Source organism: Prionailurus viverrinus, unplaced genomic scaffold, assembly GCF_022837055.1.
Source record: "Prionailurus viverrinus isolate Anna unplaced genomic scaffold, UM_Priviv_1.0 scaffold_40, whole genome shotgun sequence".
NCBI classification, from domain to species: Eukaryota; Metazoa; Chordata; class Mammalia; order Carnivora; family Felidae; genus Prionailurus; species Prionailurus viverrinus.
Window position 1 is genome coordinate 418,474 of NW_025927608.1, and position 16,787 is coordinate 435,260.

General features: G+C 49.5%; 2 protein-coding genes, 1 long non-coding RNA gene and 1 other non-coding gene across 26 annotated transcripts in view; 2 read left to right on the forward strand and 2 right to left on the reverse strand.

Moving 5' to 3' along the window:
• Positions 1-578, reverse strand: part of AP3B2 (adaptor related protein complex 3 subunit beta 2) — a 66,703-nt gene extending 66,125 nt beyond the window's left edge. For 8 of the 11 annotated variants that reach the window (XM_047846776.1, XM_047846782.1, XM_047846783.1 and 5 more), the window contains exon 1: positions 463-578. The gene's annotated coding sequence lies outside the window, so the exon portion shown is untranslated. Of the gene's footprint in view, positions 1-415 lie in introns of all 11 variants that reach the window. The other 3 variants (XM_047846779.1, XM_047846789.1, XM_047846781.1) reach the window with 1 other exon arrangement.
• Positions 1-16,787, reverse strand: part of FSD2 (fibronectin type III and SPRY domain containing 2) — a 58,784-nt gene that overhangs the window by 6,425 nt on the left and 35,572 nt on the right. For 6 of the 11 annotated variants that reach the window (XM_047846799.1, XM_047846795.1, XM_047846797.1 and 3 more), the window contains 4 exons: positions 16,278-16,592; positions 14,148-14,280; positions 9,643-9,819; positions 6,743-7,631 (listed from right to left, as the gene is read on the reverse strand). In XM_047846799.1, the coding sequence (XP_047702755.1) occupies positions 7,379-7,631; positions 9,643-9,819; positions 14,148-14,280; positions 16,278-16,592 (878 nt within the window). In that variant the 3' untranslated portion in view covers positions 6,743-7,378. Of the gene's footprint in view, positions 1-6,742; positions 7,632-9,642; positions 9,820-14,147; positions 14,281-15,804; positions 16,759-16,787 lie in introns of those variants that run through there. The other 5 variants (XR_007149641.1, XM_047846801.1, XM_047846804.1 and 2 more) reach the window with 5 other exon arrangements.
• Positions 548-8,840, forward strand: LOC125159021 (uncharacterized). Of its 3 annotated transcripts, XR_007149643.1 has the most exons (5): positions 548-729; positions 2,925-3,084; positions 5,195-5,230; positions 5,358-5,434; positions 6,498-7,977. It is a non-coding gene; the product is annotated as an uncharacterized LOC125159021 (long non-coding RNA). The 3 variants fall into 3 exon arrangements; XR_007149645.1 differs by adding an exon at positions 8,034-8,840 and having other exon boundaries at positions 602-729; positions 2,925-5,434; positions 6,498-6,777; XR_007149644.1 differs by having other exon boundaries at positions 602-729; positions 2,925-5,434.
• Positions 4,245-4,371, forward strand: LOC125159038 (small Cajal body-specific RNA 15). Its single transcript, XR_007149661.1, has one exon. It is a non-coding gene; the product is annotated as a small Cajal body-specific RNA 15 (non-coding RNA).

Sequence of the window (16,787 nt, forward strand, 5' to 3'; positions counted from 1 at the left end):
CGAAAGCAAGGGCAATTTAAATTTCTAATTTATCTTCCTAACCCCAACAGCGCTATGTCCCTAGTCCAGCTGAGAACTATGTAGGTACTCAAATCCTTCCACGAGTGGGCTTCCGGCAGCAGCAGTCACGAACTGCCAGACCTTATGAGCTCCTGCTGGGAGACGACCAACAGCCAATGCTCGTAAGTGGTAAGTAAGCACCGTGACTGTAAGACAAGCGGCTACGCAGACGAACGGAAGCCAGAAACTAAATGAAACACGCGGCAGCCGGAGAGGGAAGAGCCTCGATTCCCCGGAGAGCGACCAGGGAGGAAGGCAGTTCTCGAGACGGGAGTCTCCGAGCCGCTCTCCAGACCCCGCCGAACAGCCCAGTCCTCTCCCCACCCTCCACGGCCGGGAACCCAGCAACTGCCACCTCCAGTCCAGGAGCCCCTCCTGCCCCGCTCCGCGCCGCCGCCTCACCTCCGCGGGCGCGTCCCGCTAAATTACGCTGTTGCACGGGGGGAGGGACTTCCTCCCCACACCCGGAAACCGGAAGGAGCTGTTTCCCGCCGGAAGGAGAGTGCGGTTGCTGTCGGGGTCGGATCCCGGAGGGCTGGGTGTGGTTGTGGCGTAGAGCAAGGCTGATCTCGGGCCACCCGCGGGGCGGGCGACGATATCGTCCTAGTGGGCAGGCTGGCTGGCTGGCGTGTCGGGTTTCGGGGAGTATGGCGGGGAACCGGAGTAGAGGTGAGAGGTCGGCGTATCTGTCGCGAGGGTCCTCGTCACCCAACCACATATACGTCTCATACCTAACTCTTGCTCAGCTTTTTCGACCCCGTCTAAAAAAACAAGCCTGGTAGTTCACGGAGGTGCGGTGGGGAATATATGTGGAAGGGAGGAGTAAAGTTTAAGGAAAAATAATTCAGGAGGTGAATTTAACATAAGTGGTCCCTTAAGGGATGTGACTCCGGGGCCTGTGCATAAAACCAGGCCCTCTGAATCGGTGACTCCTGCTTGAGGCAGCAGCACCTGTTGCATTAATTTGAAAACATGCACACAGGCGGGTGATTTTCAAGCTTCCTGAATCTGCCAGCCAAGTCATTGGGTGGCAGAGGAGGGACAGCCATCTGGGTCATCCCCCACGGTTCAGTTTTTAATGGAAGCATAGTGAGAGGAGACAGGCTGAAAGTCAGGAATTAGAAATGTGTCATTTATTTACATTTTATTATTTTTTATTAAAAAATTTTTTAGGGGCGCCTGGATGGTGCAGTCGGTTAAGCGTCCGACTTCAGCCAGGTCACGATCTCACGATCTCGCGGTCCGTGAGTTCGAGCCCCGCATCGGGCTCTGGGCTGATGGCTCGGAGCCTGGAGCCTATTTCCGATTCTGTGTCTCCCTCTCTCTCTGCCCCTCCCCCGTTCATGCTCTGTCTCTCTCTGTCCCAAAAAAATAAATAAACGTTGAAAAAAAATTAAAAAAAAAAAAAAAAAGAAAAAAAATTTTTAATGTTCTTGAGAGAGTGTGAGTGGGGGAGGGGCAGAGACACAAAGACACAGAATCCTAAACAGGCTCCCAACTCGGAGCTGTCAACACAGAGGCTGACACCGGGTTTGAACTCACCAGGGTTTGAACTCACCAGACGGTGAGATCGTTACCTGAGCCCAAGTCAGGGGCTCAACCTACTGAGGCACGCAGGCGCCCCTGTAGGCAGTTTCTGTTTCACTCACTCCTCTTGACCATTTAACTGCTGCTTCCATCAGTGACGAGAGCAGGCTACACGTCTCCCTTCTCTCACTTCTAGAACTCGAGACTTTTCAGTGGATTAGTAACTGCACAGAAACGGACCCACTATTGAATTCATTATTATTGCTACATGAGTAGGTGTTTAAAATGCCTTATGCTTTACAGAAATCCTTGGTAGGTAGTTATATATGGTTATTTGGGGGAGATTGGCTTGAGGTTCTTTGAAGGGCTGGGAACATATTTTTTTGATTTAAAATAATGAAGCCTAGGCTCTGAAAATTCCATAAACTGTTTAGGAAAGGATGAGATTTCAAGAATGACAGGTGCCTCCATATATGTAGTATTTTCCCCTACATCTGATATGGAACTTTGGGTAAAATTTTGGGGGGTGGGGTGAGGAAGCCTCTCCCATAAAATGACTTTTTAAAGACACTTGACATTTGAGAAGGTATCACCTGTGGTCTTCTTCTCAGGTATCACCTGAATTTGTCATTACCTTTACAGCATATGATTTCCTCCATGAAAGTCTTAGATTCTAAGACCAGCAGAGAGTCATGGTGTGGCGTGCAATCAGGGCCAAGGGGTAACTTCCACTCATCAGCCTCCAAACATATAAACCAGATTGATGTTTGAGAACGTTTAAAATATGTATGTTGTAGACTTTGGGCTCTCTCGGGAATCATCAAAACTATAATAAATATTAAATGTGTTAAAGATCTCTTGCAGGGATAGGAAGGAAACATGCTAAACCACATACATCTTCCTCAGATTCCCATAAACCCCTCCCACTCCTCCCAAGTTAGAAGTCACTGTTACTAACAGGGTTCTGTGGTAGATCTCTCAAGTGTATGGGGACAGAAGAGAGGCGGAGAATCACTCGCTATTTTTTATCTCCCTCTCCCCACTCAACACACAGTTTGAAAGTGCTTTGCTTTTTTTTTTCTTTTGAGAGAGCGAGCGAGTGAGCACGAGAGCAAGAGGGGCAGCAGGAGGGGCAGAAGGAGGGAGAGAGAGAGAATCCTAAGCAGGTTCCATGCGAGTGTGGAGCCCAACCGTGAGTGAGATCGTGACCTGAGCTGAAACCAAAGTCAGACGCTTAACCGACCGAGCCACTCAGGCGCCCCATGAAAGTGCTTTGCTTTCTGATGAAGAAATTTTCTTTTAATTTGGACAATTCGATGCCTCTTATCTCTTTTCAGGGATGTGAGCGTTTGAAAGCAGAATGCCTTTGCTTCCGTGATCTGATCAGAGATCTGATCAGAGATTATGAAGATACAGTTCCTCCCTTTGGTTTGCATACAGTTAAGTGGAGCAGATACAGGTCAATGGTCAGTGTGCCACTTAAGTATTCAAGAAGAGGTGAGTGTGTGCAACTTAACTCGGCCGGGGAGGGGCGGGAATTAAGTGCTTCCGGGAAGTGACTTTTGAGCTATACAGGCATTAGGAGGACAAGAAAGGGTAGGTCCATTCCAGGTACCTAGGGATCTGTGATCTGTGGCTTGTTTACAAATTGTGAATTACACAGAAGACAGGGTCAAGTGTCTTCTGCCTTTCTTCAGAGGTCTGTCCTTCTGAGGATAGTGCTCCTCTTGTTTTCCTTCTCTCTCCCTGTCCTCCTTCCCCTTAATTAGATGGATGTTGAGGATAGAAAAGAAGTCAGAGGGGAGGCATCTTTCTGAGTGGCAGAGCAATAGGACAGGTTTACCAAGAAATAATGATTGTACTCAGGAAATCCATCTCTAAAAACTGCGTTCCTGCTTTGTTAAAATGCACAGCTGGGAAACCTCGATTTTGTTGACTGATTGCTTTCCCAGCGAATGGATTATATTCTTGTCTCTAATCCAGTCTTTTCGAATTTAGGGGCCTCTCTTAAGCCCACATCTAGGCCTAGGAATGAGCATGGGGGAGGCAGCAAAATCAGAACCCAAGTTCATACTACAAAAGCATTTTTGTTGGCTATAACTGAGTGACTGCGTGTTGTTTGACCTGCAAGCTGGGTAGTTGAATTGTCATTCAAATCAATGATAGTTTAATTCCACTAGGACCTGATGAAGGTGGAACTAGGCAGAAAAACCTGATTCTGTCAAAGTCTGGGGAGAATGACGAAAAAGCAATCAATCAGTGAATCGGGCTTAATTTTTTTCTGGGACTGGGACTAGCAGGAAACAAGCAGTGAAGTGGAAGACGCGACAGGCGTGACAAGAACTGGCGCCTGTGCACTAGCAGCTCTAAAGTAATTACTCACTCAGGGCATCCATCGTGCCCAGCTCATCATCACGCTCCTTCAAGGAGACTTGCTGACGGAGAAGGTGCTGACTGGCCGGAATCTTCTTCGCAAATCCTGAACTCTCATCTTGCGTTTAGATTCCTTAACCATGGATTGCAGGGAAGCACGTGTATGTTAGCGTTCCAGTCTCTGAACACTCGAAAAGTAGTTAGTTATCTAAAGTAATCAACTAGCATTCCTTTCATGTCTTGACGTGCTAGAGGACAGTGTTTCAAAGGCTGGACTTGGTCTTCTGGAGACTAAGAAAATAGAGTCCTTGAAGTCAAGCCGACTCTGCTGTTAGCCTCCTAAAGGAAAAGGTAGATAGAACAGGTCTTGTTTACAAAACAAATTCAAGACCTACTTATCTACCAACAGCATTTATACGTATAGTGTGGTCTTGCTATGGAAAATAGGAACAGTAAATTGAGAGATTAGAAAGGGTGGGAAAAGGCAGTGAACCCACAAGACTCTTCCTGTACCAACTGATAGGAAGGTGGCTGGAAATTGGAGAAGTTGTTCAGGAAAGCGGAGGACGGGACCTTTCCCGTAGTGCAGCCTTCGGAGGGTCCAGCAGGTTCTCTGGTAGCTAAGCCTCCTTGGACAGAGACGAGCGGATCTCATTTACAGAATGCCATGTCATGGTGAATTGTGCTGCGGGCAGCTGCCAGTGTGAGCCGTGTAAGGTTATGATTCTGACAAACATTGAGAGGATGAGAAGCATTAAGGAAAAGGCCTCATTGCCCATGCAATCACGCTGCTTTATACTGGTCACCATGCTTGTGCTTCAGAAAGATTTTATTGGGTGTGTACAAGCAATGATTGCATACCATTGTCTGAATCAGCAGGAAGTCCATTAAACACACTTTTCCAAATAAAAGGCAATTTCATTTTCTCGGACACCGGTGTCTCTGACCAACTTTGCAGTCCCATCTAAGGGTGCCTTAAATTCTGATTATTCTGAATTACTAAGCCCATGTTAGTTTACACTAAGATTCTGTGGTTATTTTACGTAGTCTCCCCCTTGTTGAGGGAAGCCAAAACTTATGTTAATAACCTACTCAAGAGTTAGAAAGTAATATAGGTAAAGCTAGGAAAAGAACAGATTGGTATCTTTTGTTTTATCTGCAGTGTCAGGGATCGTGGCTACAATATTCGGACTTTTTAAAAATCCGTTTTGTTTTTTGTTTTGTTTTTTAACAGATATATCAGCAGGTTGCAGCTGAACATGGCCTTGAGGTAAATCCTGCCCCTGTTGAAATTTGATTTCAGCAGATTATTCATGGTAATTTAGGAACTGGAATATTTTACAGAAAAAAAAAAGTTTCGTTTGGTTCTGTTCTAGACTTATTTTTTCTTCTCCTAGAAGAACCATGTTTAAACAAAACTTCACTATGCTGAAGAACTGTGATGCTTTAAGTTGGTCATCTGCCTCATTTTAAAGTAAGTGAATTTTATATGTCAACACAAATTCTAGATGTTTTTTTTCTTGATCAATAAAACTTTTACTCAGACCTTACAGGTGTCGAGTTTTTAATCGTTTTATCCACGTTCAGGTTACATGTGAAATATTCCATAAAGCCTTTAGAGTGCTGAATTCAAATTTGCCGTATGTGATAGCCTACCTCCTGCTTGGTAGTTTCTGTTACAGTGGCTAAGCTTGGTTTTGAATATGCACACATGTATGTTCTGTTTGTAACTTGAACCATCTGTGTGTTTACATTGGCCGTCCCTTCCTTATCTCAGGGTAGTAAGACTGTCAAGTTGTTAATTCAGGAAGCTGAGCCGCCATGTGTATCAACAGGCAGGGTTTTGAGACAGGCGACTTGAGAGGCGTTCATCGCATCAGACTTTGTGCTGGAAAACACTAAAGTTTTAGATCACGGGATTTTCAGTTCCCACGAAACCATGAGTGATGAGACACGGGGCGTATCTGTGCAGAGGGGCATCCGCGGGGCGGAACAAAACGGTCTGAGAACTGCTTCACAGGCAGAGTCCCCTGCTCTGCACCCACACGTCCAAGCTCGAAGACGCAGTGTGCAGAGCTTTAGGTGGCAGCTGGAGAGCCGAGCGGAGAACCAGGAAGGCAGCCCGCGGGGCCGGTGCTGTGGGCACAGGAGGGCATGACAGCAGAGAGGCAGGAGGCCCCAGAGCTGCTGGCCCAGGGGCCGCTTTGCACACCGGTGCTCAGCTTTAGCCTTTGGCGGGCGAGGTTCTCTCTCCCGAAACTGCCACGCATTTGCCATACGTTCTATATCGTGCGCTCCCGTGTGCGTCATTAAATCTCCCAGTCTATTGAGTCTAGTCTAGTCTATTGAGGCTAGTGCTATTTTTTCTTTGTTTAAAGGGACACGGGAGCTCTGGAAGACCATGTGACTCCTTGCAGAGTAGCTACAGAGGAGCAATCAAACCTCGGTCTTTTGATTTCCAATCTGGTTCTCTCCACGTGACAGGACAGTTCCTAGAATCAGTTGTGACTGATGTTCTCTGTTTTTTCCCGCTTTAGCCCCCGCTCGCTCTCCCGATGCGCCGAAAGTGCCACGTTTATGTGTAGGCTGCTGCGGGACGTGAAGTGCGTAGCAGAGCGTTCCATTTTGCCCAGTCTTGCCATCAAGCCGCAGGTGCCCTTCTGTTCCTTCAGACTGCCTCCCCTCCAGGTTTTCTCCATCTCCCTGCCGTACGTCCTTTGCTGTAGTTTGGAAAGAGCCCCACCATCCCTCGCACGGAGAGCAGAGAGCCTGACAACGGTGGTTGGATGAGGAAGATACTAATTTATTCAGTATTTGGTGTGTACCGTTTGTTACACGTTAGTCCTTAGGGACCGAATGATGAACAAGACAGACACTGTCCCTGCCTTCATGGAAGGGCGCACGGTAGAGGTCATTTCAAAGTTTGAGTGGGCTAAGTTCTGTGAACGAGGGGAACAGGTGTGACAGCGTGCTCAGTGCCAGAAACTGCATCACAGTGCCATTCACTCCCGGGAAAACAGAAGGCACGTGGCTTCCCTGGTTCTCTGTGGACAGCCTCTTGCCTTCTGGAGTCTGTTCCCGGCTGACTCTCTAGATGTCCCGGGTGTGCCGCGGCCACTAGTAATATATGTATCTCTTCCCTCCCTTGCCCCTGCCCCCACGCTCTGTAGGCCTTGGACTTTCAGATACTTTGCATATAAACAAACAGACCGATACAGTTTGACCACCTGAAAGGCCTGGAGTTCATTTTGGCTGAGCCCTCATTTTGCAGCCGCGCCTGGTCATGACTGACCTAACGTCATACAGGCGGCAGTGCGCAGGGCTAGAAACCAGTGCTTGAACGTCAAGTTCAACCAGCTGAGGGGTGGCCGGCGGAGAGGGGTGGGTACAGAAGAGAGGGAGCTGGCATCAGAATGGTCTAGTAGAAAGTGACGTGCTTTGGCATTGAAATGCCATTATGTATCTTTAGACACCCAGGCTTTTCCAAAGAAAAACAGGGATGCACAAATTGGTGAAGCTGACAACTAAACGTGTACAGATGCTGAGAAATGTCCGCATTGAAAAATGACAATTTTGAATTTTCATAATCTAGCAGGATGCCGATCTTCCTCGGGGAGACAGTTATTCTTATATCTGGAGTCATCCCGTTGTGCAGGAACTCATACTTATGCCTAGAAATTAAATGTTGATAGGACACAGCTTCAGAAGTTCTGTAGATGGGCTATTTACAGAACATTTTGTATTAGTTTTCAAATAATGCTGTGATCCGTGTTTTTTTTTTAAATTAATTGACTACCAAAGTAACGGCTCATTTCCCAACATATCTATCTCTTTTCTAAAATTTGTCCTAAGAGACCTCTCTTTTTAAACACCGTTTATTTTTGATCAATTTCTTCACCTAAGAGACTTACATACACTCTTACTGCATCAAAGTTTGTATAGAAATTGGTGTTTTAAAACTTGGGATTTTAAGGTTCAAATGTATAAAGCCTTCGTAATAAAGATGTTTGAACCGGGGAGCCGCACGATCTTTCATGTAATAAAATGTGCCTTTTGGTATAACCTGTGCACAGGTACTCAGGCATGATCCTCAGACCTTCCGACTCAGCAGGGCCAGCCGGGGCCGTCACCGCCCCCGCAGCCTAGCCCAGCACCCTCTCCCCGTGCTCTGTGGCCTGGGTGCTTTGAAAAAATGGCTGGAACCCAAAGCAGCCACGGGAACTTCCTACCCGTTACCTACAGACGTCTGCAGAGCACGGTGCCAGCAAGCTGGGCCACACGCCTGGGAGGAGCACTTGGAATACGGTCTCAGTGTCAGAGAGAGCCAGCCTGGCTCCGGCCCTGCTCGCCTCATCTTCCCCTCAGCTCCCTTCCTTAGCTAAGCAGCCGCCAGAAGCCAGGAGCCAGGAAGGCCCTGCCCTCCACCTTCTTCCCACTACAGCACCAGACGAAAGCAAAAACTGCAAGTCAGCTAGGATACCTTCCGTAGCCTGTCTGTCCTCTGTCTGTAACTCTGTCTGTCCTCTGTCTTTCCAAGGTGGGGCCACAGAAGCGGCCAGGCCTAGTGCCTGGCTTTTTGCCCATCCTTTTTCACGCTGTCTCATGTTTCCATCGTCTTCTGTCTTCTGACCTCCCAACCCTCCCACCGGACACAGACTCCTGCTCTTCCTTTATCCTCCCCGTTCTCCTCTGCCCTTCGTTCTTCCCTCTCTAGGAGAGGATACTTTGATTTTTAGCCTCATTACACTTCGGGCAGAATCTCCAAATAAACTATTCGGCTCAGTGCCTACTATTTCCTGTGTTTCTCAGGCTGGGTCTGAGGATTAGTAGAGTCCATTCTAGTCCAAGTACCTTACGGGGGGGGGGGGGTCTTCCCACGTATGCGCGGGCATGACGGGTAGTGTTTAACCACGATGGAGGTTCACCAGCAGAGAACGCAGGATCAAACATGCGTAAGATACAGCAAGCCGACAAGGGTCAGAGGCCCCGTGGTACAAGAGATGCTGGGGAGACGGTGTGAATTTTTGTAATTTTTGAGGTGAAGGGAGGTTGTAACAGTGGCTTCCCAAGTCTGAATATGTCCACGGGACTGCACCTCATCAGGTTTTCCCAGCTTTCTAGAACTGATCCACGAGTAGAGGACAGAGTGCTTGGCAGCAGAAGCAAAACAGAATGAGCCATGACTATTAAGCCACTGCCTACTTGCAAAGATGGAATTGGGGCTTCAGATCAAACTAACCATTTAATAACACAAGTTGAGCATGAATGAAAAGCCAATCACTTAGTGCTTAAGAATGCTGTCTCTGGAGCCAGACTGCCTGGATTGGATTCCAAGCTCCAAAAATCCACGTCGGACGGATTATCCGACTGCTGGGAGGCATAGCCGATTTTTAAAATGGGGTGATATAATTGTGAGAAGTAAACAGGACAGGACATGGGAGCAGCGCTTGGCACGGAATAAGCTCTCCGTGAATTGTAGCTATTTCCGTCTGAAAGAAAAGTACCCAAAGCTGCTCTTTTCTCGTCTCGTTTGGACTTTAGGGGAAAGGGCTGGAAAAGAGCCCTGAGGTATCTTAGAATATTTTATGAAACCTACTCTAGGCCTTAATTATTGCTAGTGAAACCTCGTGCTCTCTTCTTTCAAGGCCAATATTAGTATCAGGCATCCAGATTCTACTTTACCGTGATGATTCAAGTCTGTGCCTCATGCACCAAGACAGGCAGTTTGCTCCCAGGTCCTCTTGTTTAGGGACATCTTCAAAGGCCACACCCACCGTGTAGTGGGACCTCTCGTCCACCTCCACCTCCCAGTAATGGCGCCCTCGGATTGGAATGAGATTCCCCATGACGGCAACACACCTGGGTTCAGAAAGTGGAAGCGTGCGTCACCGGGGGCGACCCGAGCCTGGCCGTGCGGGGGGGGGGGGGGGGGGGACAGCCGTGGGGGTCAGCCCAACGGTGTTCCAAACACCTCCTTTGAGAAGCGGCTCGCCCTCGGCTCACCTGACAGATGCCGAAGTTTGTGGGAGGGTTCTTACCCTGCCGGTAATGGGAGCGAGTTACAAAAGGCTCTATTGGCATTTGTAAATGATTGGGCTCTTTTTTTTTTTTTTTGGTAACAAAAATAAAGATTTGGTTCACTTGCTCATAAAAAAAGAAAGGGACTCCGCGTGCCTGGGTAGAGCATCTGACTTCGGCTCAGGTCATGATCTCGCTGTTTGTGGGTTCAAGCCCCACGTCGGGCTCTGTGCTGACAGCTCGGAGCCTGGAGCCTGCTTCGGATTGTGTCTCCCCCCACCCTCTCTCTACCCCTGCCTGCTCACACTCTGTCTCTCTCTCTTTCAAAAATAAACATTAAAACAAACAAAAGGGACTGAAACTTCACAGAAACTCAGCATAGTCAAGGGAACCATGTACTTGAAGTTCAGGAACCGGCCAGCACTGCTGATACACTAGCATGGGGGGCTTTGAGGTGACGCATATCTGCGGGGTGGCTACAGGCAGAAGACAAGGATCTGAATCTCAGAAGCAAACCTGAGAACAGCAAATAGCAAATCCCTCACCAATGATCAAAATCGACCTCCAAGAAGCCACTGGAAACAAATACACTCACAAAGGTCACAGTTATGTTTTGTTTTACAACAATACAGCATTCTTCAGAGGAAGGTTCTCGTGGGAAACCAGACCACATCAGTATCTCCGAAACGAACAGTCCGCCTCCTGCAGGAAACTTCTGCATTAGCCAAACTGAGTGCCCACCCCCTGCCAAACCCCTGGGCAGATTTGTTTAGCTGTTATTAACACGAGATCTCTACTCTCAAACCCCAAGTTCTGGAGGCCAAGCAAAGCTCTGGGAAGGAGACTGCGCAGAAAATAGCTCCTCTTTTGTAAAATGAAGCCATCTCTACTCTCAGCTCGGACCCACATCTCCACCCACCTGCTGTCTCTCATTCAGAATGTCCCGAACGGAACTTACCACATTCCTACCCTTCCCACCGCCGACCAAACTTAGTGTTTTGCCTGTGGTGGGAAAGAGTACTTACTCCCCGTGTTTTCTCCGTTTTGGTTAATAGATTCATGATCTACCCAGTAACCCAAGGCAGAAAACAGTAACCCAAGGATAATGTAGTGGTTACACGCTCAACTTCTAGCTTAAATCTGACTTCAGCCCTTAACAGCAGTGTGCCTTTGGGCAAATTACTTTACTTCTCTGTGCCTCAATGGTCTCATCTGTCAAATTGGACTGATCATGATATGGATGTCACAGGCTGTCATGATGATTCAATGAGCTAATCCATGTCAAACGCTTGGAAGATGTCTAGCACTTGGTAAACACGCCGTAAATTACAGTCCCTGACCCATCCCTCCCCTGCTCGCCCCTTAACCAGTTGGCCTCTCTCCTTGTTAGTTTTGTGTGTTGCTGATTTACTCAAGGCGTCCACAGCCTCCTCTCTGGTCTCCTGGCTCCCCACCTGCCTCTCCCCCTCCTCCCCAGCTCACACTTGACCCTCCAGTGTGATCCTTCTGAATGTAAATCTGATCGGGTCACCTCCCCTACTTGAATCCTCCAAAAATTCCCACCCCTCCAAGGATAAGATCCAAACTTGTTTTGCCCTAGAACTTTTCCATCTTTCCTGCCTCATCTTCCCCTTCTTCCCGTTATGGACCCTACACCACAGACACGCTAACCGATAGCAGTTCTCCAAACACGTGGTCTCCCTGGCTTCCACCGTTTGTACACGTATGAGGCACTTAATCTGCCTGGTCGGCCTGGAGAACTCCCTTTTATCCTTCAAGCCCTTGCTTCCCCAGGAAGCCTTCTTCCTGGGGGTTCCTACGATGCCTTGGCCATACTTCTACCGAATCTTTCACAGGTGTGTTCTTGACACATGCATCTCCCCCACTTGCCTGGTCTGAGTCAGGTGGGCAGGGACACTATCTTCCTCTCTTTACCTCCAGGGCACAGCATGGTCCTCACGGGACAATGGATATACTGGTGACAGGATATTGAAATGGGACTAACTTGGCTGGATCCCAAAGAGCCAAGAACAGAACAACAGGTGGTGAGTTCTCCCATATTTCCAGGTGACGTGCTGGACCACCTCTGCGGGACTTGGCGACCAAAAACTCATTTTGTAACTTTCAGTGCAACACCAAGCGGCCGAGGCTGAAGACGCTCGAGGCTGTGTCTGCCCAGAGAGTGTTCACACGCACGGTGAGGTAGCAGTGGCCTGGTCAGAGGTGTGTGCCTTCAGAGGACCGGGTGTGAACGGAACCCACTGCAGGAAAGCTGCCTCTGCGTTGCTTGTGGGGGGATCCTGTCCAAGAGAGCTGCCTGTGAGGGCCCAGGAGGGCTCGGCAGAAAGAGCGAGAACCATAGCACTGGGCGCGGAGGTGGACGGGTTGTGAGGGGCTCACCTGGGACCTGCCGGGGAGAGAGAGTCAGTTTCCCACATCACACTGGTACCAGTCAGGTACCCCCAGGCTAAAAACAGGACAACAGGCCCCCAAATGGAGCCCGTCACGCTAAGCCCCACGTCTCCAGACCGAGACACCTCCGTTACAGTTCGACTCTCCCAGAAATGGGATCTTAAACCAACCAGGAATCGCCTGACGAGCACCAGTGAGGTGATGTGCCTCGCAGACCCTGCTGTCCCCTGCAGGAAAGGAACCTCGCCACAACCGCCCGCTTCTTTGCCTACTGTAACTTGGCCCATAAGCGTCTTTCATCTTGTACAGCTCCTGAGGGCTCCCCTCTACCTGTTAGACTGGATGATGCCCGTTTCATAACTCCTGGAATAAAGCCGTAAGATCTTTAAACTCTACTCAGTTGAATTTTTTTTTTTTTTTTAACACAGGTAAGGCCTTTATCTCTCCATGTCCCTCTCCATGCCCTGCAACCCTGGGTAGAATCGGCAGAGGTGGGAAAGGATCAAGTTGCTTTCCACTGCACCCTGCGCACTTGGGCTACTGCATGCTAACACTTACATATAGTAGGTGCTACACACACACACACACACACACACACGCACACGCACAGTAAAAAGGCCGGCAGGGAGCCAACGTCAGAGGAAGAGCCAGCTCTGGGATAGTCTCGGACCCCGGCAGGGAGGCTGATGCAGTTTCTTTCTTCTCTTCCTTTCTTTCAGCTTTTTTTTTTTTTTTTAATGCTTATTTTTGAGAGAGAGCGAGCGAGTTCGAGCAAGGGAGGGGCAGAGAGAGAGAGGGACACAGAATCCGAAGCAGGCTCCAGGCTCTGAGCTGTCAGCACAGAGCCCGACGCGGGGCTCAAACCCACGAACCGTGAGATCATGACCCGAGTTGAAGTCAGATGTTTAACAGACTGAGCCACCCAGGCGCCCCTGGATGAAGTTTCTATCCGTGGCCCTTGCAGCCCCGTTGGAGAGCCCCTTTTTCTCCTTAGAAGATCCTTCTGACTCTAAAACCAACCGACCGAGAACTCTTCTTGTCCTAACCAGACCAGGAAGCTGAGAGCCACCTGTAATCCCGGAGATGGAATGCGCTCTTGGAGTTAACCTGTGTTCTTTTTCTCCCATTGCTTTGACTTTTCCATTTCAGCAGTGTATACCTGCGCCTTATTTTAAGTCTTTAAGTCTTTGGAAAGAAGTGAGGCACAGATAAATCGTTTCAATGTGGATTGAGCACCAAGGTCTGGAAATAGCTACATTTCTAGACAGACTGGCGCACACGCCTTTGCGGGGGCCACCCCTCCCTCAGGTCATGCACTAGCACCACCCCCCACTGGCTCCGCACAGGCCAACCCCACCGGTTTTCATCAGGGGTTTTTAAACAGGGCTTCCCCGTGTAGGAGAGGAGCCCCGGGCCAAGCACTGGGAGACCTACAGCCTTGTTTCCGTTCTCTCGACGCCTGTCAGTGTGCCCCTCATCGTGGCTTCAGGGTCTGACTCCTCCAGCGGCGGGGGACCCGACTTCAGAAGCCCCAACAGGTATCTTCCGTCCACACCAGCCAGACTCTTCCCCCGACTCCAGCTCCCCAGCCTCCTCTCGGCCCCCACCGCCTCCTCTCCCCCCACCCCCACCCCAGCCTCTCATCCATTTCTGGGACCTCTTCAAGGCAGCGTCTGTCATAACCCACTTTTTATCTGAGCAACAACGTGTCTTAGAGGGGGTCTGCAGAATGTTCTAGTGAGCGGCTGCCTGAGTACCTGGTAAACCGGGTGTTGCCAGGGAGCGGCTCCTTTGCTGGGGTTTTCCTTTCGCTCCGCACGACCGTAAACCCATCTTCAGAAATGGTCAGCCCGGGATGGCAGGTGTGCTGGTTCAGGTGGAAGAAGCTGCCTGTGCGGGCAGAACACACGAGGAGCCCCGCCAGTCCCCCTGCCTTCTCCACCCCGGCGCCAGCCGGCAGCCCGGGGCCTTGCAAAGTCCTACCCCTCCTGCCACTAATGATGGTGGCAGCGAGCATGCACTGGGAGCCACTGTCCCTCGCCCCCAGCTAGCCGTTTGCAAGTCTTCCCTCGTTCAAGCCTCACAATTACCCTCAAAACGCGTTCTTATTTCCATCTGGAGAGGAGAAAACGGATGCACCAGGTGGTTAAAAAAAAAATCACCTGGCAAGGCACCTGGGTGGTGCAGTCCTGATCTCAGCTCAGGTAATGAACTCACGGTTCATGAGTTCGAGCCCTGCATCGGGCTCTGTGCTGATGGCAAAGAGCCTGTATGGGATACTGTGACTCCCTCCCTCTGCCCCTCCTACTCTCTCTCTCTCAAAATAGATAAATGTGGGGTCCCTGGGTGGCTCAGTCAGTTAAGCGTCCGACTTCAGCTCAGGTCATGATCTCACGGTCTGTGAGTTCGAGCCCCGCACTGGGCTTTGTGCTGACAGCTCAGAGCCTGGAGCCTGTTTTGGATTCTGTCCCCCTCTCTGCCCCTCCCCTGTTCATGCTCTGTCTCTCTCTGTCTCAAAAATAAATACATGTTAAAAAAAAAAATTAAAAAAAAAATAAACGAACTTAAAAAAAATCAACTGGCAATGACAGAACTAATATTTGAACCCCCAAAACTCTCTGATTCCACAGGCTTTGCTCTTAGCTGGGAGGCTATAAGTGCCTGCACACGGACAAGAATTTCTAACCCACCTGCCAAGGGAAATAGTTATTGAGATTCTTAAGGACCAATCTGACAAAGGGAAGTGGAATTCAACATTTCAATGAGGGCAGTGGGGCGGGGGAGAGGGAAGGATGTTACAGCCATCCCCAAATCATGGTTAAAATAAATCTCATCCAACAGTGGTACAGAATAGATTGAATACAAACTTATTCAGTAAAAAAAAAAAAAAATTATTTAGTAAAAAAATCCATTAACTAAGAACATAATAACTCATTCTCATTACTGTGTCCTAGCCAAGTGCTTTTTTTCTCGAGTTCCTATTCTGTCACTTCTCTTGTCTCACACCTGGGTTCAAGCTTTGCCATCAAGCTGTTCACAATTATTGTCACAGTTTGATGCTGCCAGAAATTTCATTCGCTGTCTGCGCTGACTGGCAAGGGGGCAGGCAGGGTCCCACCACCTAACTGATGCAACACGTGGGCCCTCGCCAGTTCCCACCGAGGATCATTTTTGAAAATATAATGATTTTTGCTAATTTGTGTTCATTTAAGTTTTTCATATATACACTCTTTTCTTCCATTTGATTTATTTTAGAGGGAGAGAGAACGAGCATGCAAGGGGGGAGAGTGGCAGAGGGGGAGAGAGAGAGAGAGAGACCCAAGCAGGTTCCGTGCTCCGTGCACAGCCCAACACGGGACTCCATCCCACAACCCTGGGATCACGACCTGAGCCGAAACCAAGAGTCAGACACACTCCACCAACTGAGCCACCCAGGCGCCCCTTCATAAATACACTCTTCAAAAAATTATATGAACAAACTAATTCCGAGATGACTGAATAATCAAGAGCTGGCTGTACCTTTGGCTCTGTTTTTTTGTTTGTTTGTTTGTTTTTGACTGAAACTGCCGGAATTTAACATTTCAAAACACCAGGTCAGCACAGAAAATGAGGAGTGCCAGCCAACTAAAGGCAGGCCCTGGCTCAATATGAAAGAAAACCCTGAGTCCTAATCCCAGCACTAGCCCCCACCCTCTGGGACCTGTGGTGGCCACCCAACGAGTCTTTCCCATCTGTGTGGACGGAACACAGTGGGAATTAATCACACACCTCTGCTCCTGGCATTGGAAACGAGGACAAAGTGACACAGTGTCCCTCAGTAAACGACCCCACTTAAGAATACGTCGTCCCCAGAGCCTGGGCTCAGACTCCTTGCCTCTGTGTCCTACCTGCCCTCCACCCGTCAGCCGGCCTGAGCTGGACTGGCTGTGAGGTGGGGGAGGGGTCACCGGCCCCCGGTGTGCTGTGACAAAGCACACACCCACAGTGCCAGGAGTGCCAGGAGTGCCAAGCAGTGCCAGGAAAGTGGGTGCATGCAAAGCTTCCGGTGACGTCTCTGCTCATGCAGGGTCTGGACAGGATGTGTGACCGTTGTACGGATGACGGCAAGGGACAAGGGAAAGGCGCTGGACCTAGGGATGCGGGCGCCCGCCGGGGCCAGACAGGGCCTAGGAAGAGGCTGAGCAGCCGGGTCCAAACTGGGCCTGTGGGTGGGAGACGCTTGGGCTGATAGCAGAAACGGGGATGAGCAAAGCCGACAACCCCTCCTGGGAATTTCGTAAAGACATCCTCCCGAGGGTGGCGTGCAGCCTGTGTGAGCCACGAGGCGTCTGGGCCACCCAGGTCCAGGGCGACAAGCCTCTGGTCTGCCTGAGGGAGCGGAGAAAAACCCTAAGTTC